We start from the raw sequence: 26,975 nt of genomic DNA on the forward strand, positions 1-26,975 counted from the left end.
CCCTGTGTATTTTAAATGGTAATCTTTTGTTTGAAATTGTTGTTAATTATCTTCTCTTCATATGTTTTGTCTTTTAATATAATAATATCTTTCCTGAAAGTTTTATATTGTAATGCAACCCTTTTGTGTCTTGTATTTTTTATTCTTGTTTTCCTGATCCCAGGAGCCTAATTTTGAAATTTTTCTATATTTTGTCTTTTTTTCTAGTAAGACTTTTCTGTAATATCTAATGCCTTAATCCGGAATTTTTTAAATATAATGTGATGAAAGGATCTGATTTTATCTTTTTCCATCTATAAAAAATAAGGAGCACAATGAAAGGACTAACACAACACATGTGAGTTGGAATGCCTGCCATGTCTCTTCTCCATTATGCATGCTGCTGGCTTTGGACTGAGGTAGATTTTGTTATGTTCACAGAGTATCCTTTGAGTCTTATTTTATTGAAAATTAGAGTTTAATTTTTCCAAATGCTTTCTTAAATTTTATGGGAATGGTGATATAATTTTTCTTTTTAGGTCTCTTGAATTAACATTTCCACATTTCTTAGTAACTAATCTTTGTGTTCTAAAACACGCCCCACTTGGTCAAAAGTGGTATTCTTTTAATGATCATCATAATTCTGTTTCAGTATTTTTTCCATAAACTTTACTACAGTATTCTTAATCATTTAAAAAATACTAAATTTGGGGATCCCTGGGTGGTGCAGTGGTTTAGCGCCTGCCTTTGGCCCAGGGCACGATCCTGGAGACCCGGGATCGAGTCCCACGTCGGGCTCCCGGTACATGGAGCCTGTTTCTCCCTCTGCCTGTGTCTCTGCCTCTCTCTCTCTCTCTCTCTGTGTGATTATCATAAATAAATTAAAAAATTTAAAAAAATACTAAATTTGATTTCACTCATATGTGGGATTTAAGAAACAAAACAGATCAGTATATGGGAGTGGCATTTGGGGAGAGGGAACAAGCCATAAGAGACTCTTGAAGACAGAGAACAGAGGGTTGATAGAGGGAGGCAGGAGAGGAATGGGCTAGATGGGTGATAGGTATTAAGGAGGGCACTTAGGTATTGATGAGCACTGGGTATTGTATATAAGTGATGAATCACTGAACTCTACTCTTGAAACCAATATTGCACTGTAGGTTAACTAGAATTTAAATAAAAATTTGAAAAAAAAATTAAAATGTTTAATTTGTTCCATTTTGTTCCTAATAGTTTTTCTATTTTGGGGTGAATAATTTTTGACATAATATTTTATTCTTCATGGAACCAACTTTTGGTTTTATTGATATTCACTGTATTGTTTTTCCTTTTTTTTTTTTTTAATATTCATTTGAGAGAGAGTGCACATGCTTACATACGTGTGAGCACAGGGAGGGAGGCAAAGGAAGAGAATCTCAAGCAGACTCCATGCTGAGGGTGGAGCCTGATGTGGGACTCAGTCTCACAACCTTGAGATCGTGACCTGAGCTGAAATGCTTAACCAGTTGTGGTACCCAGGTTCCCGTTTACTATTATTTTTATTAGCTTCTGCTTTTACCTTTATTCCTTCCTTCAGCTATCTATGGTTATAGGCTGTGTTTTGTAACTTTTTTTTTGGAGATGAATTTACTGTATAAAGCTTTTTATTATGTCCATGTAAGGATATAATTTCTCTCTATTACTACTTTAGGTGCAAAATCTATCAATATGTAGTGCTTTTTTTTCTACACAGGTTTCAGTTTCCTTTCTGATGCCTTCTTCAATTGCTAAAGTAAAATGTATTTTATTTTTTAATAAATCCTATTTTTGTATGTATAGCAAGTGTATTAAAAAATCTATAAATATTAAGTCTAGAGTTCAGTGAATTATTACATATCCAGCGCCCATGTCAAAACAAACACTGGCAGCACTTCTAAAGCCTCCCTCGTGCTCCTCTCACAATCCCTACCTGTTACCTCGCTGGTGATTCATTTGTGTATAATCTGTGGCTTCGTGGAGTTGAGTAGTGAAATAATGGAGAGAGGTCATCTGGCCCTCAAGGCCTAAAAATTTGCTGTCTGGCTCTTTACAAGGAAAATTTTCCAGATCCTTAGGTTAGTTTATTAAATTTGTTAATGTTGGTGTCATTTGTGTCCTATTTAAAATTAATTTTCCTTCTCTAAGGCCATGTATATAATCTCTCATGTTATTTTTAAAATGTGTATTGTTTTGGCTTTCTTTCACATTTATGCTTGTTTAAATGGACTTGATACTTACTTTTGTTGTTTAGAAATCTTTTTATCATTAGGGCATCACACCTTTTTCAGAGCAAGTATAATTTACAGAAATTATAGAAGGCAACTTTTTATCAAATGTCAATGTTTAGCAATGTTTTGTTTAGCTGAAATATTATTTCAGTTCTAAAAACCATTTCTAGTTGCAAAAAATAATCAAAAACCTTATTGGAGGGTGCCTGGTTGGTGCCTGACTTGGTTTGGGCTCAGGTCATGGTCTCCGGCTTGTAAGGTGGAGCCCGCATTGGGCTCGGCCCTCAGGGCAGTTTGCTTGCAATTTCCTCTCCCTCTTGTGTGCACTCTCTTCTTGAAATAAATAAGTAAATCTTACATACTCTGTATGTAACATACATACATACTCCTTGTGTAAAATTACAAGTATCAAGGGTATTATTTACTGGTTGACAATTGCCTTCTACAAAATATGAAACAAAATACATTTATTGGATTGTTCTTCAGGTGCAGCTGCCCCTTGGCATCCAAAATAAGGATTTCCCAAAAATAAAAGCTCCAAAGCAGTTCATGTAGTGCTTAATTTAGATCAGTGCTTTTTTTCTCATTATCACTTTTTCTCTTTCCCCCCACCCCCCTGCAGTTGCGCTATTTTATTAAAAACACTGAGTACCTCAGATTTATGCTTCAGAAAGACATCATTTGAGTAATTTCAATGACATACAGCTTTTCATGTAAAAAAAAGATGTTTTGTGGTCACAATTACTTCAAAAAATAATTATATTCAAATAAGCTGACATGTTGTGCTTTAGCAATTGTAGAGCCATTGATAAGTTAGGCAAATGTGAAATGCTAAAATATGTGAACAGCTGTTCTAAGTTTGGAGTGCTATAAAATTCCAGGTTGACTTTATATCTTCAGGGAATGTCATAAGCCCATGTTATAGCATACAAAGTCATAAAGTAGAAATCCAAGGAAAGTAGTACCTTTTCTAAGTTACAAAAGTGTAGCAAATTAATACAGTACTCTTTAATACACTAAAATCCCTTTTTGTTGTTGGAGTCATGTATTACTTTAATGATAATTTTCACTCCAAAAATGTCATCTAACTAACAAAGAAAACACTGTGGTTTTTGATAGTGGTTTATAGATGTACAGATTAATGTCTTTTAAAAGTATATACTTTTCTTTTTTTTAAAGATTTTTTTTTTTTTTTTTTTTGAGAGAGAGGATGAGTGAGTGCTCACACAAGCAGGGGGCCAGACAGAGGGAGAAGGAGAAGCAGACTTTCTGCTGAGCAGGGACTCTGCCTCAAAGAAGCTCAATCCCAGGACCCTGAGATCATGACCCGAGCCAAAGGCAGATGCTGAACTGACTGAGTCACCCAGGCGCCCTCATAATTTCTCTTTTAAAGAGCATTCCCTCATGCAGGCTGTTGGTGTTTATCCTAGCAGGCTAATTGTGTGTATTTGAGTGGCTCTGCTTTGTTTTGGGGTCAGTCCAAAGCCAGGTAGAGTTCTAATGCATGAAAATCTTTAAAATTCTACCTTAAAGGAGATTTAATATACTAATACAATTTTCCAGGTATTTTTCAGAAATTGTTAAATTTTCACATAAGGGATCCCTGGGTGGCGCAGCGGTTTGGCGCCTGCCTTTGGCCCAAGGAGCGATCCTGGAGACCCAGGATCGAATCCCATGTCGGGCTCCCGGTGCATGGAGCCTGCTTCTCCCTCTGCCTGTGTCTCTGCCTCTCTCTCTCTCTGTGTGACTACCATAAATAAATAAAAATTTAAAAAAAAAATTTCACATAAATACTAGACTCATCACAAATTTAGGTGGTCGTTTCAGACAGTACTACCTTCGGATGATCCTTTTTATTTAGAAACCCTTCACCTCTTTGTTTTGATCAAAAGTCATATAGCTTCGCTTAGGTTATTAAAAAAAATTCTACCTAAAACATATTTTTGTGTTTTAAATAACAAATATACTGCCAGCTTGAGAGTTGGGGAGTGGGTGTTGTATACCAACTTTCATCATTATGTCTCTTACAAACCTGCTGCCACCATTGGTATCCTCATGCTCCCTCTTGCCAAAGCTGCCAAGTCGTCAGTCTTAGCATTTAATTTATGTATCACCCATTCCATTGCTTCTAGGCTTTTATTGACATTTGAAGTTATCGTACTTGCCCTCAGTCCATCAAGGTAACTCCTTTTACAGTGATTATGGCTTCTTGAGTCAGAATTTTTTTCTGGGTCCTGAAGGTATCGTATATGTACAAACTACTGAAGCCATATTTGTAAATGAAATATTAGTAGATTTAAGTTGTATCATTTTCTCTGCAGGATCAATTACAGAATGTCTTGCATATGTTTTAGTTCTTGCTGTACTGGTATGAGATTTCAAATGGAAGGCAGTCTCCACTCTGTTCTGAGAAGTCTTTAGTTGTGCTGCTTCCCAGAGTGGTCTGTATGTCTGTCCAGTACGTCAACTCCAACATTGAGTATTTCTGCATTGCAGCTGATGTAATAGTTTCTGATGGACAAAGATGCAGTCTGAAGTCCAGATCTTCATGGTGCTGACCACCTGCACAATGTTCCTGCTGTTCACTTTTTTCCTTTTTAAAAAAGGTTTATTTATTTGAGAGAGAGCTCGAGCTCTAGTGAGCACAGGGAGAGGCAGAGGGAGAAAGACTTTAGCATACTCCTCACTGAGCTCAGAGCCTGACGCAGGGCTTGATCTCACAATGAGATCATGACCTGAGCTAAACTCAAGAGTTGGATGCTCAACTGACTGTGCCACCTTGGTACCTCCTGATGTTCACTTTTATATGAAGTAGATAGGTTACTTTTTCCCCATACTGTTTATCTAAGAACCATTTTTGAAAAATGACTTTCCCCACTGTTTTGCAGTGTGATATATGTTGTAATAATGTATACACCTATGTCTGGGTTCTTTATGGAGTCAGTTCTGTTCCAGTACTTTGTCTCTTCTTAGGCCAGTGTCACATTTGATAAGTATATTTAGTAGTGTACATCTTTCCGCATTTTTTCAGTCTTCAACAGGATTTTGGCTCTCCTTGGCCCTTTGCATTCCCATACAAATATTGTTAGTATTCACAAAATAATGTGCTGGAACTTTACTTGGAGTTGAATTGAATTTATAAATAGATGTGGAGAAAGTTGCTCATTTTTTGATACTGAATCTACTATCTGTGAACATGGTATGTTTTCTACATTTATATAAGTCTTTAGTAATTTTAAGTTTTCTGTGGAGTTCTTGCATACCTATTTATTGTTAGAGTTATTGCTATGTATTTAGTGGTTTTTTTCTGTGTATCTTTAATTATTCTTTCTAATTGCTGACCTGCTAGTTATATATTGCTATTGAACCCAACGATTTTTCTATATTAATTTACTACATCTAATAATTTATCTCTACTTTATTTTGATTTGTTACATATACATATATATAATCTGGGAATAGTGATGCTCTTATTTACTTTTCTCAATTTTTAAAGATTTTTTAAGTTTGAAGGTGGGAGAGCGTGGCAGGGAGGGGCAAAGAGGGAGAGAGAGGGAGGGAGGAACTCTAAGCATGCTCTGCACTTAGCACAGAGCCTAACATAGAGCTCCATCTTATAACCCTGAGATCACCACCTGAGCTGAAACCAAGAGTCAGACACTGAGCTGACTGTGCCACCAGGGTACCCCTTTTTTTCAATTTTAACCTTTTTTTTATTACCTTGTTAGGTCCCCCAATGTATAATATTAAGTAGAAGCAAGAATAAGTTTCCTTGTCTTGATTCTGTTCTCAAAGGGAAAGTCTTCCTTTCTATATGTGCTTGTTGCTGTATTATTTCGCATTTCTTATTTTTTTCTTACTATTTATTTGAGAGAAAGAGAGGACATGTAGACATGAGCGGGAGGGGCAGAAGGAGAAAGAGAATCTCAAGCAGATTCCCTGCTGAGTACAGAGCCCGACCAGGGACCAGATCCCACAACATCAAGATCACAACCTGAGCTGAAACCCAAGAGTCAGCTGCCATCCAGGCACTCCTTATTTCACATTTCTTATCACCTCAAAGATGTCCCATTCTGTTCCTTTTTATATAAAGTTTTTCTTGTTCTCATGAGTGCCTATTAAATTTTATTAGTTTTGGACACCTATTGAAATCATCATATGATTTGTCTCCTATTTTCTTAGTTGATGAATTAAATTAATTTTTAAATATAAAACTAACTAGATATTCCTGAAAGAAATTTAGCTGGGCCATGGTATGCTTTCTCTGTGTTTCTGGTTTTCGTTTGGTAATACTTTTGTTTTAGGTTTTTATATTTGTGTCCATGAGAAAGATCGACTAGTAAGGGTTTTTTTTGGTGGGGCGGGGGGGTGGCAGAAGGATATGTTCTTATTAGGATTTAGTATTTAGTATCAAGGATATGTTGAATTTATAACATAATTCTTGAGTATTTCCTCTTGCTTTCTCTATAAGATTTTGTTTTATTTTGTTGCTACTTCTTAGGTATGATTCATATTTGAGGCCAGCTGTGCCTGGAGTTTTCTTCATGGGAAGATTTCTTTCTTTCTGTCTCGTTAAGGAAGTTCTGTGCCTAGCCTGGGAGTTGAACTCACAAGATTGAGATTGAGAGTCACATGTTCCATTGACCAAGCTGTCCAGGCACCCGTGGGGATATTTTAAATTATAGGTTCAATTTCCTTAATAGACATGCAGCATTAGATTGTCTATCTGTCTGTCTTTGGTGGGCTCCACATCCAGCATGGAGTCTAATGCAGGCTTGAACTCATGACCCTGAGATTGAGACTTGAGCCAAGATCAAGAGACAGACACTCAACTGACTGAGCCACCCAGGTGCCCCTAGATTTTCTTTTTGTGAAAAATAAGTTTTGGGGCACCTGGATGGCTCAGCCAGCTGAGCATCTGCCTTTGGCTCAGGTCGTGATCCTGGGGTCCTGGGATCGAGTCCTGCATCAGGCTCCCCACAGGGAGCCTGCTTCTCCTTCTGCCTGTGTCTCTGCCCCATCTCTGTGTCTCTCATGAATAAATAAAATCTTTCCAAAAAAAGTTTTGACATGTAGTTTTTTTCTTTGAAAGTGACCTTTTTCCTCAAGTTTTCAAATTTATTGGTCCATAATTTCTTCACTATATTTCCATAGACCACAGGACCTGTATAGGGATGTTCTTTCTTTGTGCCAGGTACTGGTGAATGAGCCTTTCTTCTTTATCACTTGATTAGTTTTGCCAAAGAACTGTCAAGGCACAGACTTGGTTTTGTCCTCTGTCTTCCTACCGTATGTAGGTATTGTAATTCATTGTTCATATGTTAGCTATAACTTGCTCTTTTTCTTTAAAAAAAAAAAAAAAAAAAAAAACAGATACTTACTGATTTTTTTTAACTGTTTTCTGGTATATACTACTAAGGATTCATTTTTTTTTCTAAGCATAATTTTGTAACTGTGTCTCACAGGTTTTGGTATGTCATATTTTTTGCTAATTCACCTAAAAATATTCTCTAATCTAGAGGTGCCTGGGTGGCTCAGTCTGTCTTTTAATCATGAAAACATCTGAAACTGTCTTTTTCCATGGTAGATCTTCAAGACCTTCAATTGATTATTCAATCCTATTTCTGGTTATTGGTCTTTACACTTTTCTACCCTTTTCTGAAGCCATTTTGGTAATTCCTTAAGGTTTCTACCCAAACATCTGTTTCTTTAGGGATTTCATGTGATATTCTCTTCAGAAAAACAAAATATATTTCATGGATATGTGAGTGTATCTCCTATATTTCCATAGGTAGGTGACTCTGTATCTTCAAGTATCCTCATATTTATAGTTGTATTTTCTTTAGATGTTGCTTTTCTGGCATTTGGTGCTAAAAAAGATAAATGATTTCTTAAAGAGTCATCTTTGGTCATTTCATTCTTTTAGGCTTCAGTGTCACCTTATCTGCTGTGAATTAAGCCAAACCATCTTTTATTTTGCTTATATATTTTTTAAAGATTTTTTTTATTTATTCATTTGAGAGAGAGAGAGAAAGCATGAGTGGGGGAAGGAGCAGAGGGAGAGGGAAAAGCATACCTCCCACTGAGCAGGGAGCCTAACATGGGGCTGATCTCAGGACCCTGAGATCATGACCCAAGTAGAAGGCAGACACTTAACCGACTGAGCCACCCAGGCACCCCTATTTTGCATATATATATATTTTTTGTTTGTTTTTGTTTTTGCAGTGTATTTGATATTTGCCCATTATTTTGTTTTCATTTTTTTTTTTTTGATCTTACAAACAACTTGTGGCAGGTTTTGTTTTCAAATCAGTTATGTTTGTCATTGGTAAGAAATTTAGCACATTCATATGCCATCTTATAGCTTAGGCTTTTTGGGTTTTATTTTATAATTTTGTTTGCTGTATATCCTAGTATAACATCATTAGCCCTTTGTGTGTTCTACTTAATTATAGTTTTTGTCATACATTCGATGTATTTTTTCACTGCTAGTCAAATTTATTTTCTTTTTTTCCTAATTTGATAGATTGCTGCTTTCTAGTTTTGATTATGAGGACATTACTGTTATAATAGAGTCTGTATTTCTCTGTTAATGTATCTTTGTTGAGTAATGTTTTATCAAGATCTTTTGATTTTCCGTTTCTTCTCTTTCATCCAAGCTAGAAAAGAACATTAGGATGATACTACATTTCCACGTCACTCCCAAACAGGTGTTTTGGTTTTGCTGTGGTATTTCAGAATCTTGTGTTTTAGTCTGTTAGTTTAATGAACAGTCTATCAGTTTTATGCCAAGAACTTAATATGTATTATAATTTATAAAAAATATTTTTTTCTCAGTTCATTGAGGTAAACTGCATATAACTTAAGTGTCAAGTCTGATGAGTTTTTATGTGTGTGTATATGCACGCATGTGCATGTGTATATGCATGTGTGGGTGCATGCACACACATATACCCCTTAATTTTTTTTTTAAGAGGAGGAGAGAGAGAGCATATGCATGTGCATGAGCAGGGGAGGGGCAGAGGGAAAGTGAGAAAGAGAATCTCCAGCAGATTCCCCCGTTGAGTGCAGAGTCTGATTTGGGGCCCAATCTCACAACCCTGAGATCATGACCTAAGCCAAAATCAAGAGTCAGACTCTTAACTGACTGAGCCACCCAGCCACCCCTAAATTGAACCATTTTTGCTGTAGGTATATGTAAAAATCCATTATAATATTGAGGAAATTCCTTTCTAGTTTACCAAGAGTTTTTTCTTTTTTAAATCATGCTTTTGTGTTTATACTCACATGAACATATCATCATTTCTTTGTTTTTAAAACTATTCATTCTTATACTTATTTACACCCTCAGGAAATTCCTTCATGGCCTGTTCTTTCTCTTTAAGCCAGTTAAAAAGTGATTTTTCCTCATCTTGCATTCTAGATTATTTTCAGTGTCTTCTCTGAGAGCCTTGATTCATTGTCAGTGACTTCAAACACTACCAAATTGTTGTCAAATCCTTATTTTCATTCTAGACCTACAGTATTAGGCTTCACATTTAAGATACATCTTGTTAAAATACAGTATCCAACTTATTTTTTCCTGAGTTTCCTTTCTTATGTTGTGATACTTGTGTTTATACAGCTGTTTGTGCATATACCCTGAGGAAACTTTCTGCCAGTGATTGTTGACCATGTTCTACCACTCTCTCTCCTTTTATCAATTCCGTTTGCTTCACGGTTTTTGTTATAGTAGTTATGTAAGTGGTAGTTTTTGTTCTTTAGCTTTCCCTTTCCTTTTCTGAGAGAATTAGTTCTATAAAGAAAAGCCTGGTCACATAATTTAAATATACACTCAGATCTCTTCTCTGGTTCCCCTTTCTTTGAAACAGTGAGTGCTAAAGAAGAGGTATGCACTCTAAATGATATCCCAAATAATCCAATTGGATATCTTCTGTATGTTCTACAGCAATTTCAAGAACCTAGAATATGTATTGCAGTGAAATAAAATATTAAGCTGACTTTTTACATTTTAAAATTGAGAAAAAATTTAAAAATTTCATAAAATATATTAGTTTATTTCTATAATTCATAAATATAAACTTGTGTAGTACTCAAAAATGTTCTTTAAGGTAGGAAGTGATCAACATGCTTTGGAGGCTTGGTCTAAAATTACTCTGTAATCCTTTCCATTACTTCTCTTATGGCCCTTTCTGTCATCATAGCTCCAAGCTAGGTCCTCAACTTTTCCTGTGCTATTTGCCCTTTGCTCATTTCCTGAATGTATTAAAGGAGCTTTGCCTTTGCTTGTCATGGCGCTGTGTTCATGAAGAGCATGGTATTACTGTTTTTCCAATAGCTGTTGTTCAGTGAAGCTCAAAATAGAACTTAGTTTTTCCTTATGTAATCTATCTGCTGTGTACTTTCACCTGAGCAGTTATACTACTGCATGTTTCCTTACCAGTTTGTAAGCTACTTGGATACAAGAGCAATTTTATTAATCTTAGCATTTCTCAGTTAAACTAGCAAGGTCCCAGATACATTGTGAGATTTTATAATTTTTATGAATTAAGGCAATTGCATTAATATTTTGGTTATGGTTTCTCATCCTCCCTCAAAGAATAAAGCCAAACAAATATTCTACAAACTATTTTGGTAATCATGGTAAAGATTGGTTCCCATACAGCTTTTTCCATGTCACCCAATTCTGAACATTGCAGATTGAACAAAAATTCCAGGGATCAGTATCATTTAAGGATGTGACAGTGGGCTTCACCCTGGAAGAGTGGCAGCACCTGGACTCAACTCAGAGGTCCTTATATAGAGATGTGATGCTGGAGAACTACAGTAACCTTGTCTCACTGGGTAAGGTCTGTTTTTATGTAATTCTAAATAGCATGTTTTAATTCTTTTAATAATGAAGCATATTGACACTGTAGAGTTTAATGATATTTAATATTGGAACTCAGGAATCTGTTGATGATGCCTTTTGGGCACCAGAAAGGTATTTGTGTTTACCTCTCAGTGAAATGTTCAGTAGCATCTTCACTGAGCAGCTCCAGAAGTTTCCTCCTCTTTCGGAGGCTCTGCAGTCTAGACCATCTGGTCTGAATCCTATTTTTTTTTTGTGTTTTGACAGGGTATTGTGTTACCAAACCAGAAGTAATCTTCAGGCTAGAGCAAGGAGAGGAGCCATGGATGTTGGAGGAAGAATTCCCAAGCCAGAGCTTCCCAGGTAGAATAAATGTATACTCTAGAGATGAACATTGGGGGATTTACTATTTTCCCATGACTAATCCAGAAGTTGAAAACTTTGAGATGTTTTTTCAAGAATATCTCTTTAGAATATCTCTTTAATCCTTGAAAGTAACTGGGAATATTGATTTTTGAACCAAATCTCCAGATATGACTCTTACAAAAAAAAGTTCTTTTTGATTCACTTTTTGAGTATTTACCATCCTTAACATTTGTCAACAGACCAGCCTTTGTCTACCCTACCTCATCTTTACTGTTGTTTTTCTTCATTGCTCTTTCTCAAAGCAGTTTCGGTTGTCTACCTTACGACCATTGCACCGCATTCCTCCCATCATCATGCATTCTTTCATATGTTTCTTTTTTTGAGTCAAATAAGGTTTGAGTACTTACTATTGTCTAAGTGCTATAGTACTGAAAGAAACAAATGTTGATGAGTTTATACAAGTAGTAGTGGCCAACAAATATATGAAAAGATGGTCAACATTACTAAACATCAGGGAAATGCAAATCAAAACCACATATCACACCATTTAGAATGGTTAGCACCAAGAAGACAAGACATAACAAGTGTTGTTGGGGATGTGGAGAAAAGGGAATCCTTGTTCACTGTTGGTGGTGAGTTAAATTGATGCACTACTATGGAAAACAGAATAGAGATTACTCAAAAAGTGAAATCTAGAGCTATCATATGACCCAGTAGTTCCATTTGGGAATACACTGAAAGGAAATGAAAACAGTATATCAGAGAGAGAATACGCACACTCATATTTATCACAGCATGATTCACAATAGCCAGATACACAAACAACCTAAGTGTCCACCAGTGGATGAATAAAGAAAATAGGTACGTGTAAATAATAGAATATTATTCAGCCATGAGAAAGGAGGACATTCTACCACTTGCAACACGGAGGGTTTGAGTGCATTATGAGATAAGTCTAACAGAGAAAGACAGATACCATATGGTATCACTTATATCTGTAATCTAGAAAAGCCAAACTTATTATAAAAGAGAGTAATAACATGGTGATTAACAGCGGGTGGAGAGATGTGGGAAAGGAGAGATGTTGTTTAAGGGTATAAAAATGTAACAGGTAGTAAATAAGCCCTAGAGATCTAATATACCACATAGTGAATATAAACAAAATTGTATTGTAATAACCAAATTTGCTAAGACACTAGAACTTGATTATTCCAATCATTAGTAAGAAATGGTAATTATGTAGTATAATAGAAGTGTTATTAGTACCATGGCAATTATACAGTATATAAATATCAAATTAACAGGTTGTACATTGTAAATTTATACAGCTTTATGTCAAATATAAATTAAAAGCATAGCACTAAAACCAGATACTTATGTGTATTAAAGCTCTGTAGTGGTAAAAATTATCCTAGAAATTAGATCAGAGTTAAATTGACAGTGCTACTCTAAGAGTAGTCAAGGTAAACCTTAAGGAGATCACCATCAGAGTAGAATTTGAATGAAAGGATTGTGTGAGCTGTGGAGATCCTGCCTCTTCTCTGCAGAGGTAATAGCAACTGCTAAGCCAGTGACCAGGAATATGTTTGGTTTTTCTTGGGAAATAGCAAAAAAAAAGGTCACAGTGGCCAAAGGGGAATGATTGATGGGAGGTGGGGTAGGAAATGATGTCAGGCAACGATGGTCCAAAAGATGAATATCATAAATCTTACTAAAGATTTTAATTTTATTCTTACTAGTGTATTTTGGTAAACAAGTGACATCTTATTTACGTGTATAAGATCTTTCTTACCTCTACAGAGAAAATATTGGGAAGAATCTAAGTACTCAGATAGTTCACTAGAGGACTTGTGGTTTTCCTGAAGGGTGATCAAGGTCATTTAATCAAAATTGGAAGGCATGGAGGTAATGAGAAGAGGTTGGATTCTCTCTGTACTTGGATTAACTAAAGAACTAACATTTCTATCGTCAGAGGAACAGAAAGGGACAAGAGAGTGGTACTTGAAGTATTTAAAGGACTAATGATTAAAAACTTCCCAAATTTGGCAAAAGGCGTGGAAGTACTCATTGAAGAATCTGATTGAACTCAGAGAAATCCAAAGATATCCACACTAATGGCATGTCATCATTAAATTTCTGAATACAAAAGAGAAAAAATTGTGAAAGTTAGAGAGAAATGAACTCATTTCCTTTGGAAATAATAGTGGATTTCTCATCTGAAACTACAGAGGCTAGAAGGAAATAAAATATTTTTTTCCAAGTACTGAAAGAAAAAACTTTCAAACAAAACTTCTGTGGCTTGTGAAAATATATTCATGAAAGAATGACAACTGAAAGTATCATAGAAAGGAAAACAAAGAGAAAATGTTGGTAGCATACCTATCTTTTAAAAATGGCTAGAGGAAGTTTCCAGAGAAAGGAAATAACACAAGAAAACTTGGAACCTCAGAAAAGAAAAAAAAAAAAAAAAAACATTGGAAGTGGCAAAAATAGGGGTAAATAGAGTGGAATTTTTGTCTCAGGAGTTTCTGGAATCATATTTGATTGTTGAAGCAAAATTTAGAATATCATATGATTTGATCTACATGTGGAGGGAGTGATATAATTTAAAAGATAGAATACAGAGATTTAATTGGAATTAAAGTGTTATAATTCCTTTGAAGTAGTAAGATGTTGATTCAGGAAGACTGTGATAAATTATATATGGGCATTTTACCTAGAAATGGACTTAAATACCTAGAACAACCACTAAAAAACTATACGAAGTAAACACTTAGAAATATTATAAGTAAATAAAGATGGAATTTAAAAAAATGTTCAGGTAACCAGTAAGAAAATAAATTAGGAACAGATGAATGAGAAAACAACAGAAAAATACAATGACAACTTAAACCATGATGTTAGCAGTGTCTACTGTAAATGTAAATGATCTAAATATACCAGTTGAGGTGTAGACAGTATAAAATGATGCATAAATATGTTATTTACAAAGAAATTCACTTCAGATACAACGTAGGGAGGTTGGTGAAGAATAGAAAAAAATACACTATGCAAACAGTAATGAAAACAAAAGCAATACTGACTCCATTGATATCAGATAAAACAGTCTCAAGAACAAAGAAAATCATGAGAGAAAAAGAGCAATATTCCAGCAGAAGAGACAGTGATCCAAAACGTGACCCTACCAAACAATAGAACCTCATAGTACACAAATAAAAACTGATTTAACTGAAAGGAAAAATAAACAAATTTTCAATTATATTTGGGGAATTTACTACACTTTCAGCAATTGGTAGAACATCTAGACAGCAGATATGAATTAACAGCAGAACTGAACACCATGGACCAATAGGATTGAATAAACATTTGTGGAATACTACCTAAAAACAGCAAGATATGCATTCTTCTCAAGTGCCTGTGGAACATTTGTAAGATACAACATCCTGAGCCATAAACAAACCTTAGTAAATTTAGCAGAACTGAAATCGTGCTTTGTTCTCCCAGCACAAGGAAATCAAACTATGAATCAGTAATAGAATGTCAATAGAAAAATACCCAAACCCAGAATTAAACAAGACACATGTAAGTAAAACATGAATCAAAGGAAATTTTAAAAATACACGGAACTGAATGAAAAAAAATACACCAATTTATGTGGGAGGCAGCTAAAGCAGTGCTGATAGGGAAATGTATAGTACTAAATACTAACATTGGGTAAGGTGAAAAGTCTCAAGTCCATAATTAATTTTCTACCTTAAGAAACTGCAAAAAAGCAAAATAAATCCACAGCAAGTAGGAGGAAGAAAATAAAAAAGATCAGAAATCAATGAAGTTGAAAATAGGAAAATATATAATAGAGAAACCTAATGAAACACAAAGCCAGTTCTTAGAAAAAAAATCAATAGAATTTATAAACCTAGCAATCTTTACATACACACAAAAAAGACAGACCACCAATATCAGGGAAAAAATGGAGAATATCACTTCTGCATTCATTAATAGGATGATAATTTAAACGTTATGCTCTTAATTTGACAGTTGAGAAGAGAAGGATCAATTCTTTAGAAATTCCAGATTGCCAAAACTCAAGATGACATGCATAATTTGAAGGTTCCATAGATTATCATAGTTGACATAGATAATTTGAATTAAAGAAATTTAAGATAAAAAGATTAAAAAATCTCTTTTGGCTGTTTTCATTGTAGAAGACTACCAAACATATAAACTTAAGGAAGAATTAACAGTGATCTTACACAGTGGCCTCCAGAAAAATAGAAACAGGGAACACTTCCTAACAGGTTTTTTGTTATTCTGATACCAAAACCATACAACAACAGAACAGGAAACAATAACAAATCTGTAGACCTATATCTCTCATAAATTCACTAAAAGCAAAATTCCTTAACAAAAATTAGCAAATAGAAACCTGTCATGTATAAAAAGCATCATACACTATGACCAAGTAAGATATATTCTGAGTATGCAAGTTGGTTCAACATTTAGAAACCAATCAGTGTAATCCATTATAGGCTAACAAAGATGCTATTATACATAGAATTGCTTTATTAATTTTGTTTCAGATTGTTTATTGCAGGTGTGTAGAAACACAGGTGATTTGGGTCTGGTTATATTGTAGTCTGCAACTTTTATGAATTCATACATTACCTATGGTAGCTTTCTTGTAGGTTCCTTAGGATGATTTGTAGGTATAGGGAACCTTCCTTACTCTTTTTTTAATCTCAAAAGCAGATAGTGACTTTATAAGAAAGAAAAAGTACAGATATTTCTTATGAATATAGATGCAAAAATCCAAATAAAATTCAACCATGTATAATAAGCATTACATACCATGGGCAAGTAGGATTGATTCCAGACATGCATGCAAGGTTTGTTCAACATTCAAAAATCAATTAATATAATCCATCCCATGAGTAGGCTGCAGAAAGAAAAATTATGTGATCTATCAGTTGATGCAGAAGCAGCATTTGACAGAATCCAGCACCCATTCATGATAAAAACTCAGTAAACTAGGAATAGAGAATTTCCTCAACTTGATAAAAAATGTCTACCAAAAAATCTGTTAACAACATACATAGTCAAGAGAAACTGGATATTTTGTCCCTAAGATCAGGCACGAGTCAAGGATGTCCATTTTTACCACTTACTTGACACCTTACTAGAAATCCCAGGTAATACAATAGGACAGGAATATAAAAGGTATATAGATACAAAGGAAGAAATAAAACTCCTTTTTTTGTAGAGATTTGATTGTCTTAAGAATCCTGAAAGAGTACCACATTTGTACAAGTAAGTCATTTATAGCAAGGTTGCAGGATACAAGCTTGATATTCAAAGTCATTTGGCTTTGTTAATATTTTAGTTGTAGTTGTCATTTTGTTGTTGAGTTACAAGAGTTCTTTGCATGTTCTATATGCTAATCCCTAATTATGTGTATAATTTGCAAATATTTTCTCTCATTTCTAAATTGTCATTTTACTATTTTGGCTGTGTGCTCTGCAGCAAAAACGGTTTTTTGTTTCATGAAGTACAATTTATCTGTTCTGTCTTTTGTCACTTTTGGTTTTGGTATTGTATCTAAAAGGACTGTTTCTCTCCCAAGGACACAAAGATTCACTCCTGTGTTTTCTCTAAGTAAATAGCTGTTTCATTTAGATCTGTTACCCATTTTTGTGTATGGTGTGAGAAAAGGGTTTTAATTGTTTCGCATGTATGTATCCAATTGCCTCAGCATCAGTTGTTAAAAAGGATTTTTTTTTAACCATTGAATCATCTTTACATCTTACTGAAAATGAATTGAAGAGAAATACTCAGATTTATTTCTGGATTCCCAATTTAATTGCATAGATCTTTAAGTTTGTCCTTATGCCAGTACCACATTGTCTTGATTACTGTAGCTTTGTAGCAGGTTTTAAGATCATGAAATTTGAATCTCCTTTTTATTACTTTTCCAGATTGTTTTGATTTTTTTCAGTTCCTTCAATTTTCTTTTTTTTTTTTTAAAAAGATTTCTTTATTTATTTATTTACTTATTTACTTATTTATTTATTTATGATAGACACAGATTGAGAGAGAGAGAGGCAGAGACACAGGAGGAGGGAGAAGCAGGCTCCATGGTGGGAGCCCGATGCGGAACTCGATCCCGGGACTCCAGGATTGTGCACCTGGGCCAAAGGCAGGCGCTAAACCACTGAGCCACCCAGGGATCCCCAGTTCCTTCAATTTTCAAATGAATATTTGAATCAGCTAGTTAGTTTCTGCAGAGGCAGCTGGAATTTGCATAGGGAGTATATTGAATTTAGCTATCACTTTGGCATTTATTGTCATCTTCACAATGTTAAAGTCATCTGATTCATGAGCATGATGGATATGTTTACATTTTAGCTTTGTTTTGTGTTTTCAGACCTTATGAGCTCTGCATCTCCTTACCTAAGATTATCATAGGTATTTTATTCTTTTTATGAGTGGGATTATTTTGTTAATTTTATTTACAGACTTTTTCTTGTTAGCATATGGAAATACAATTTTTTAAAAGATTATTTATTTGAGAAAGAAAGTGCACTTGCACTTTCTCCTGCCCACACACAGCAGGAAGAGCAGAGTGAGAGGGACAAGCAGGTTCTATGCTGAGCAGGGCTGAATTCCAGGACCCCAAGATCATGACCTGAGCTGAAACCAAAAGTCAGATGCCCAACTGACTGAGCCACCCAGGTGCCCTTACAATCAGTTTTTGTTTGTTGATCTTGTATCCTGTAACCTTGTTGAATTAATTTATTAATTTTAATAGTGTTTTAGTGGATTCTTTAAGTTCTAGGTACAAAATTGTGTCAACTGCAACTACAGGTAGTTTTCTTTCTCTTTATCCAACCTGAATTTTTCTTTTCCTGGCTATAATTATCTGTATGAGTAGTGAGAGTAGATTCTTGTCTTGTTCCTGACCTTAGAGGGAAAGCATTCCATTTTGCACCATTTATTGTGTTGTTATTTGTGGGCTTTTCATAGATGTCTTTTATCAGATTCAGGATGTTTACTTCTATTTCTAGTTTGTTGGTTGTTTTTATCAAGAAAGGTCTTAGATTTTGTTAAACACTTTTTCTGTGTGTGTTGAGAGATGATCATGTAGTTATTGTCCTGTTTTGTTTTTTTTTTTTCCTTTTTACATGGGCTATTAATTGAATTTCTTTTTGGGAGAAGGCATTGTTGAAACCATCATATCCATCATGCTAAAATTAGGAGATTCAAATTTGTTAGTTGAGTTCTAGATTATTGAGTTTGAGAGCAGGGAATTTATCTCCGTCACTTTAATAAACCTCAGAGCCAGTCATACGTCAAGTATTCAACAAACATACTTGAATTAAACTAATAGTGCAGTTTAAAGTTATTTTTTGTTGGCTTAATTGCTGTGTATTCATTAAAACTAAATCCTGTCACTAAACAGCTACTTAGAGAACATGTAACTAAAGAGTGTAGTACAGCTCTCCTATGAATAGAACGTGTATCTTACCAGTTGGGGTCTATTATGCCATCTAATACTGTCATTAATATGTACTCTGTAATTTTCAGCTGAGCCCTTCATGCTTTGAGGTGGGGGAAAAAGAAAATAGAAGTGGAATTGGCAGAGCGGTCTCTGTGTGATCTTTGACAATTATATGCAAAATATCTTAGAAGAAAGTTTATAACTTATAAATGTTGGTAACATTTTGTGACTACCAATTTCAATAGTGTTGAAGTCCAAATGGTACCATGCAATAGCAGTGTCTGTAATTACCATGTGATCTATTAATTATACAAAACAAACCAAAATTCCTTTATAAGTCTTCCTAAAGACTTTAAGTTAGGTCTATAGTTTTATTGTATTGTTTTCTTTTCATTGGAGACATTTATTTGTATCTTTTTTTTTTTTTAATTGAAGTGTTGTTGACTTAACATTAGTTTCAGGTGTACAGCATACTGATTCAGTATTTGCATATATTGTGAAATGATCATATCAATAAATGTGGCTAACATTTGTCATCATACATAGTTACAGACTTTTTTGTATGTGATAAGAGCTTTTGAGATCTACTTCTCAGCAACTTTTAAATATGCCGTACAGGGACACTTGGGTGGCTCAGCTGCTAAGCATCTGCCTTCAGCTCAGGGAGTGATCCTGGGATCCCGGGATTGAATTCCATATCGGGCTTCCTGCAGGAAGCCTGCTTCTTCCTCTGCCTATGCCTCTGCCTCTCTCTCTCTATCTCTCTCATGAATAAATAAGTAAAATCTTTAAATAAATAAATAAATATGCATTACAGTATTATTAACTATAGTCACTATGTTGTACATTATATCCCTTAATTTATTTTTTCTAACTGGAAGTTTGTACCATTGACTCTCATGCCCACCTCCACACCCAGAACTCTGGCAGCCACCAGTGTGTTCTCTATATCTGTCAGATCTTTGTATTTGTGTTTTGCATTTTTCAGATTCCACATATAAGTGAGATCATTATGGTATTTTCTTCCTCTGTCTGACTTACATCACTTTGCATAATGCCTTCAAGGTCCATCCATGTTGTCCCCAAATGGCAAGATTTCATTAATTTTTATTGCTGAATAATATTCCACACACATTCATAATATATAATGTACAATATATGTACACATATATGTAAAATATATAATACAGTATGTATAAACATATATATGAAATAAATATAGTATATATAATATATGTAGCTTAATATGTAAATATTTATTTATTTGTTGTTTATTTGTGTAATGCTGCAGTGAAGAAAGATGCATATATCTTGTCAGGTTAATGTTTTCATTTTCTTCAGATAAATACCCAGAAGTGGAATTGCTGGCTCATATGATATTTCTGTTTTTAATATTTTGAGGAACTTCCATATTGTGTTCTAGAACGGCTGCACATTTTACATTCTCATGAACAGTACACAAGGGTTTCCTTTTCTTCACATCCTTGTATACTCGTTATGTCTTGTCGTTTTTATAACAGTCATTCTAATAGGTGTGAAGTGCTATCTTGTTGAGGTTTTGATTTGCATTTCCCTGGTGATGAGTGATGTAAAGCACCTTTTCATATATTTGTTAGACATTTGGATGTCTTCTTTGGAAAAACAGCTTTTTGTGTCCTCTGCCCATTTTAAATCAGATTTTATTTTTCCAATTGAGTAATATTAGTTCTATCTTAGATATTAACCACTTATCAGATAAGTGGTTGTAAATATTTTCTCCCATTCAGTGTGTTGTCATTTGATTTTGTTGTAGGTCTCCTTTGCGGTGCAGAAGCTTTTTAGTTTGATATAGTCCTATGTGTTTATTTTGACTTATATTGCCTTTGCTTATGTGGTCAAATCCAAAACATTGCTAATACATGCCAAGGAGCTTATTGCCTATGCTTTTCTCTAGGACTTTTTTACTTTCAGGTTTTATGTTTAAGTCTTCAATTCATTTTGTGTTACATTTTGTGTATGGTATAAGATAGTGGTTCATTTTCATTCTTTTGCATGTGGCTGTCCAGTTTTCTTAACACTATTTATCGAAGTTGTGACCGTCCTTTCCCATTGTATGTTTTTGACTCCTTTGTTGTAGATTAGTTGACATAGAAATAGGTTTATTGCTGGACTATCTGTTCTGTTTCATTGATCTGTGTGTCTGTTTTATGCCAATATCATACTGTTTTGATTACAATAGATTTATAGTATAGTTTGAAATCAGCAAGCATGATACCTTCAACTTCCTTTTCCTCAAGATGGCTTAAGCTATTCAAGATCTTTTGTGGTTCTACACAGATTTTAGTATTATTTCTTCTAGTGTGAAAATTGCTATTGGTATATTCATAGGGATTGCATTGAATCTGTACTTTGCTTTGGGTAATAGAGACATTTTAATGATGATAATTCTTCCAAATCCATGAGCATAGTGTATCATCTGTGCTGTCTTCCATTTCATATGCATTTCTTTCATCAGTGTTTTATAATTTGAAGAATACAGATCTTCTTTTGTCTTCTTGGTTAAGTTTAGTCCTAGGTATTTTGTTCTTTTTGGTGCAATTGTAAATTGTAAATGTTTTCTTAATTTTTTCTCCATTCATTATTATTATATAGAAATGTAACAGGTTTCAGTATATTGGGGCGGAGGTGGGGGCAAGGATGCAGCAGGGTCAGTGTGCAGGCCAGTGTGGGACCCAGGAGGGGACAGAGATGAGGGGCTCCTAGGGGCTGAGGTGCTTAGGTCAGGGGGCCTGGCGACTCTCCTGGAGCCTAAAAGTGAGAGAGAAAATGGGAGAGGATCGGGGCCCAGGATGATGTGTGAGGCAGGAGAGAACATCAGAGGGTGCAAGGAGGTGCCTGGTGAGCCTAGCAACCCCTGCTCAGCCTCCTGTAGTGAGCTGGCAAACAGACCGCGATGGGCTGGGGGTGGTGGGTTGTGACCCGCAAGTCCGGCGGCGCCTGCCACTGTGTGGGAATGGGGTCTGAGCCTCTTTGGAGCAGACTGGAGTGGGGACTTGAACTTGCAAAGCAGGAGGGTGATATGTCAACAGCCCTGGGGGCGAGGATGAGGGCAAGTATCTCTGCATACCTGGAGAGGTAGAGGCAGGAGTAACAGAAGCAGGTGTGGGGTAGTGGGAGTGTGTGTGCAGGCCAGGCAGTCTGGGCAGCGGGTTCTGCCTGTGATGGACTGCAGTGGTGACTCTGTGGCAGCCACGGACATGTGGCCCCTTGTCGTGCTGCTGCTGTGCTGGGTATGCTGCAGTTTGTCTCAGCTCATATGTAACATAACCAGGTCTTTAGAATACACTGCTTGCAGTGAAACTGTTGTCACCCCATGTTTTGTTAATAAGGTGGATGCAACCAACATTAAAGAAGTGTATGCAAAATGGAAATTTAGAAGAAAAAGATATTTTCACCTTTGATGAAGCCATATAAAGGACCACTCATGGCTCTAAATTTGAGTACCAAAATCTCACCACAAGAGTTACTTAATGGCATGGTCTCTTTGAAGGTGGTTAAGGAAGAGGCTATGGTAGGAAACTACACTTGCCAGGTAACAGAATTAAGCAGAGGAGGGGAAACCATCATAGAACTAAAACATTGTATTGTTTCATGGTTTTCTCCAAATGAAAACATCCTCATTGTTATCCCAGTTTTGGCTATAACTCTGTCTTGGAGACAGTTTTGTATTGTGATAATAAAATGAAATCCAGTCTGACAAAGGAGGAGACCATTCTTTTATATTTGTTGGACTAGTATTCACTAAAGTTGTCATTTCGTCCCGAGTGTATATTCAACAAAGAATGCTTGTAGACTTGGTGGACTTGGTGTAATTGTAATTCCTACAGTGATATTACTACTGCTTCAGTACTGTGTGTTTATGTTGGTGTTTGACTGTCTTCCTTCACCATTGCCATGTTGATCCTTTAGGTACTGGGCTGTGTGCTCTCTCTGGTGGGACTAAGCGTCTGTGTCTCAGAGTGCTGCACAGGGCATGGCCCTCTTCCTTCTGATTCCAGCTTTGGTTATTACAGTTCTAGCAGAATTACTTGGGCTAATTTATATGAAATGTTGCTTCTCATCAGAAGACTATACAATCTTCTAGGAAATGAGTAACTGATGTGAAATGTAGTATAGAAGTGTTCCTTAGGCAGCAGTTGAAGAAGTGTGATAGCATATAAGTATACAAACTCCTTTCCTGGAGATACTGGAGAGCCAGAGTGCAGCAGAGGGAGAAGGCAGAAAAGACATCCTCCAGCTTTAGTGAGGCCAAGGGAGAGTGCATCATTGTGCACACCTACCATTTTCAAATGATAAACCAGCGTTGCATCAGTAGGATGAATCCCACAGGGTCTTTGTATATAACTAATTTTAGGTGTTACTATATAACATTTACTAGTTTTTGCGGAGTATCTGTGGGTCTATATTCAAAAGATGTTGATCTTAGTTTTTTTAGACATTGACCTGTAGTTGTCTTTTGTCATGTCTGATTTTAGTGCTAGTGTGGTATATATACTCTCATGTAATGAGTTTGGAAGTCTTTTCTATTTTCTGGAGGAGTATTTTAATAATTAGTATTAATTATTATTTAAATGATTTTTTAAAATTCACCAGTGAAACCATGTGGACCTGGGCTTTTTTTATGGGGAATTTTAAAATGACTATCTCAGTGTATTTACTTCTTATACTTTTTTCAGATTTCTTATCTCTTCTTGAGTTAGTTTTTACATTTTTCCTTATTCTAGAAGTTTTTGTATTTCAGCAAAGTTACTAAAGTTGTCAGCATACAGTTCAAAACATTCATTTATAATTTTGTTTTTGTAACATACAAAACATTCCAGTTTCGTAGTTAATATATTCTATTCCTAGTGTATGTACCATCGGTTTTCCATAACTTTAGGAATTTGAATCTTAGTGTCTTATTTCCATGTTAGTCTAAATGCAGGTTTGTCAGGTTTCTTGATCTTTTCAAAGAATCATCTGTTGTCTTTCTTTGCTGTTTTATTAATTGTTACTGTTACCTCATTTTCTAACCCTTCTTGCTTTGTATTTGTATTGCTTTTTTTCCATAGTCCTTAGTTGTACAAGGCAGGTTATTGATTTAGGATCATTCTTTTTTTTTTTTTTTTAAGATTTGTTTATTTGAGAGAGTGAGAGAGTGCATTTATTTATTTATTTGAGAGAGAGAGAGAGAGCATGCCTATGCACCCGTGTGAGCTGGGGAAGGGGCAGAGGAGCGGGAGAGGAAGAGAGAGCAGAGGAGAGGGAGAATCCCAGGTAGACTCTGCACTGAGTGGGGCTCGATCTCATAACCCTGAGATTATGACTTGAGCTGAAATCAAGAGTCAGACACTTAACAGACTGAGCTACCCAGGTGCCCTGGGATTGTTCTGTTTTAATATGTTTATTTTGGATATAAATTGTCTTCTAAGTACTGTTTTGGTGTGGTTCATAAGTTTGGTATATTAGATCTACCTTTTTACTCAAAGTATTTTTCCAAGTTTCCTTGTTATTTTTTCTTCTATTTTATTCAGAGATGTGTTATTGAATCTTATATCTGTGAATTTGCAAAATTCCTTTGTATTATTGATTTATAATTTCCTTCCATTTTGGTGGGAGAACCTTTTAAAAATCTATCCTGGGGAACGTTTCTTTCTTTCTTTCTTTCTTTCTTTCTTTCTTTCTTTCTTTCTTTCTTTCTTTCTTTCTTTCTTCCTTCCTTCCTTCCTTCCTTCCTTCCTTCCTTCCTTCCTTCCTTCCTTCCTTCTTTTCTTTTCTTTTCTTTTCTTTTCTTTTCTTTTCCCTTCCTTCCTTCCTTTCTTTCTTTCTTTCTTTCTTTCTTTCTTTCTTTCTTTCTTTCTTTCTTTCTTTCTTTCAAGATTTTAAAAATTTATTCATGAGAGACACAGAGAGAGAGGCAGAGACACTGGCAAAGGGAAAAGCAGGCTCCATGCAGGGAGCTCGACGCAGGACCCGATCCCGGGTCACCAGGATCACACCCTGGGCTGAAGGCAGCACTAAACCGCTGAGCCACCCAGGCTGCCCTACGTTTCATTTTTTGAAGAAATATATTCTGCTTTTTTTTAGTGGATTGTCATATATATATCTGCTAGGTCTAGATTACTTTATAGTATTGTTGTAACATCTTTTGTTGTTGTTGTTTTTGCTTGTATTCTGCCACTTGTTTTATCCATTACTTAAAGGAGATCTTAAAGTCTCTATTATTGTTGACATGTGTGTTTTTCCTTTGAATTCTGTCAGTATTTCCTTCATGCACTTGATTTGTTTTTTGCAGCATATAATTGCTTGGATTTATGTCTCCTGTACTGATTGACTGGTTTCATTATATAATAATATCCCACTTTGTCTCCGATAACACTTTTTTGTGTTAAAATAAATTTTGCCTAATAGTAATATAACCCCTAAAACCTTCTTATAAATGTTGTGTACTTGATATATCTCTGATTTTTTTTAAAGATTTTATTTATTTATTCATGAGAGACCCACAGAGAGACAGAGAGAGAGAGAGCCAGAGACACAGGCAGAGGGAGAAGCAGGCTCCATGCAGGGAGCCCGACTTGGGACTCAATCCCGGGTCTCCAAGATCAGGCCCTGGGCTGAAGGTGGCGCTAAACCACTAAGCCACCGGGGCTGCCCTGATTTTAAAACTTTCTACCTATTCATGCTTTCAGTCTTATAGACAACATGTGCTTGCACTTACATGTTTTGTACAACCTGACATTTGCTACTTTTTTTTGGTTTTCTAAATCCATTTCCAGTTTTCTGTTACTGATATTGTTGGACTTATGCTTGCCATTTTACTTATTGGTGTTTATCTGCCTCATGCCTTTCTGATCCAGTAGTTCATTTATTACTGCCTTCTTTTTCAGTAAGTATGTTTTAGCATAATTTGATTTATTTAATGACTATTTCACTTAAAAATTATTTTCCTAGTGGTTGTTATAAGATTTACCTCATCAGAATCTACTTGAGATTTATACTCCCTTATCTACACAGAAGTATAGAAATGTCAATCACATATAATTCTATTTATTCTACTCTATTTTGTGATATTACTTTTGTGCATAGTAGATCTGTATATGTTTAAATTCCAACAATAGATTTGTTATAATTACTACATTATATAATTTGATGTCTTTTAAAGAAATTGAGTCCAGAAAGGATAGCAAGTTTCTGTTTATGTAGTTTGTTACATTAACTTTCTTATTCACCATCTCTGCTTCATTGCATCTTGTTACTGTGAATTCAGTTACCATCTAGGTTCATTTCTTTACTCCAATCTATGTTTGTTTTGTCTGCCTTGTCTTGTCAATATCAAATATATTTAATTTCTATAGATGAGAGACCTACATTATGATTACATATGTGTTGGTTGTTGCATGGCCTTGGACAATGGTTAGGAGAAAAAAAATCCGTCTTTATACTGTCTTTTAGAATTACACAGTTACTTTTACCTGCAGTCTTTGTAGATTTGAACTAGTAACAGGAAATGTATGGGTTTATGTATTTTGCCTTCATTTTTTTTTTTTTAAGATTTTATTTATTTATTCATGAGAGATAGAGAAAGGCAGAGACATAGGCAGAGGGAGAAGCAGGCTCCATGCAGGGAGCCTGACATGGGACTCAATCCTGGGACTCCAAGATCATGCACGCCCTGGGCTGAAGGCGGCGCTAAATTGCTGGGCCACAGGGGCTGCCCTTGCCTTCAGTTTTGAAAACTGTTCTGCTATTTTGTTTTGTACTTTAAATATTTTTATTTATTTATTCATGAGAAACTGAGAGAGTGAGGCAGAGACATAGGCAGAGGAAGAAGCAGGCTCCCTGTGGGGAGCCCCATGCAGGACTCAATCACAGGACCCCGGGATCATGACCAAAGGCAGATGCTCAGCCACTGAGCCACCCAGGTGTCCTTGTTCTGCCATTTTGGTTTTTCTTTTTCCCCAGCACACTGACTATGTCACCCTACCTACTGCTCTTTATTGACTCTGATGAGAATTCA

General features: G+C 35.5%; 1 protein-coding gene and 1 pseudogene across 1 annotated transcript in view; one reads left to right on the forward strand and one right to left on the reverse strand.

The window, feature by feature from the left end:
- LOC112660871 (zinc finger protein 33B-like) overlaps positions 1-26,975 on the forward strand; it is a 102,777-nt gene that overhangs the window by 56,059 nt on the left and 19,743 nt on the right. The window contains 1 exon segment of the mRNA XM_025448581.3: positions 11,344-11,439. Coding sequence (XP_025304366.3) covers positions 11,344-11,439 — 96 coding nt within the window.
- Positions 4,212-4,899, reverse strand: LOC112660881 (PRELI domain containing protein 3B-like; annotated as a pseudogene).

Source organism: Canis lupus, chromosome 4 (assembly GCF_003254725.2).
Source record: "Canis lupus dingo isolate Sandy chromosome 4, ASM325472v2, whole genome shotgun sequence".
NCBI lineage: Eukaryota > Metazoa > Chordata > Mammalia > Carnivora > Canidae > Canis > Canis lupus.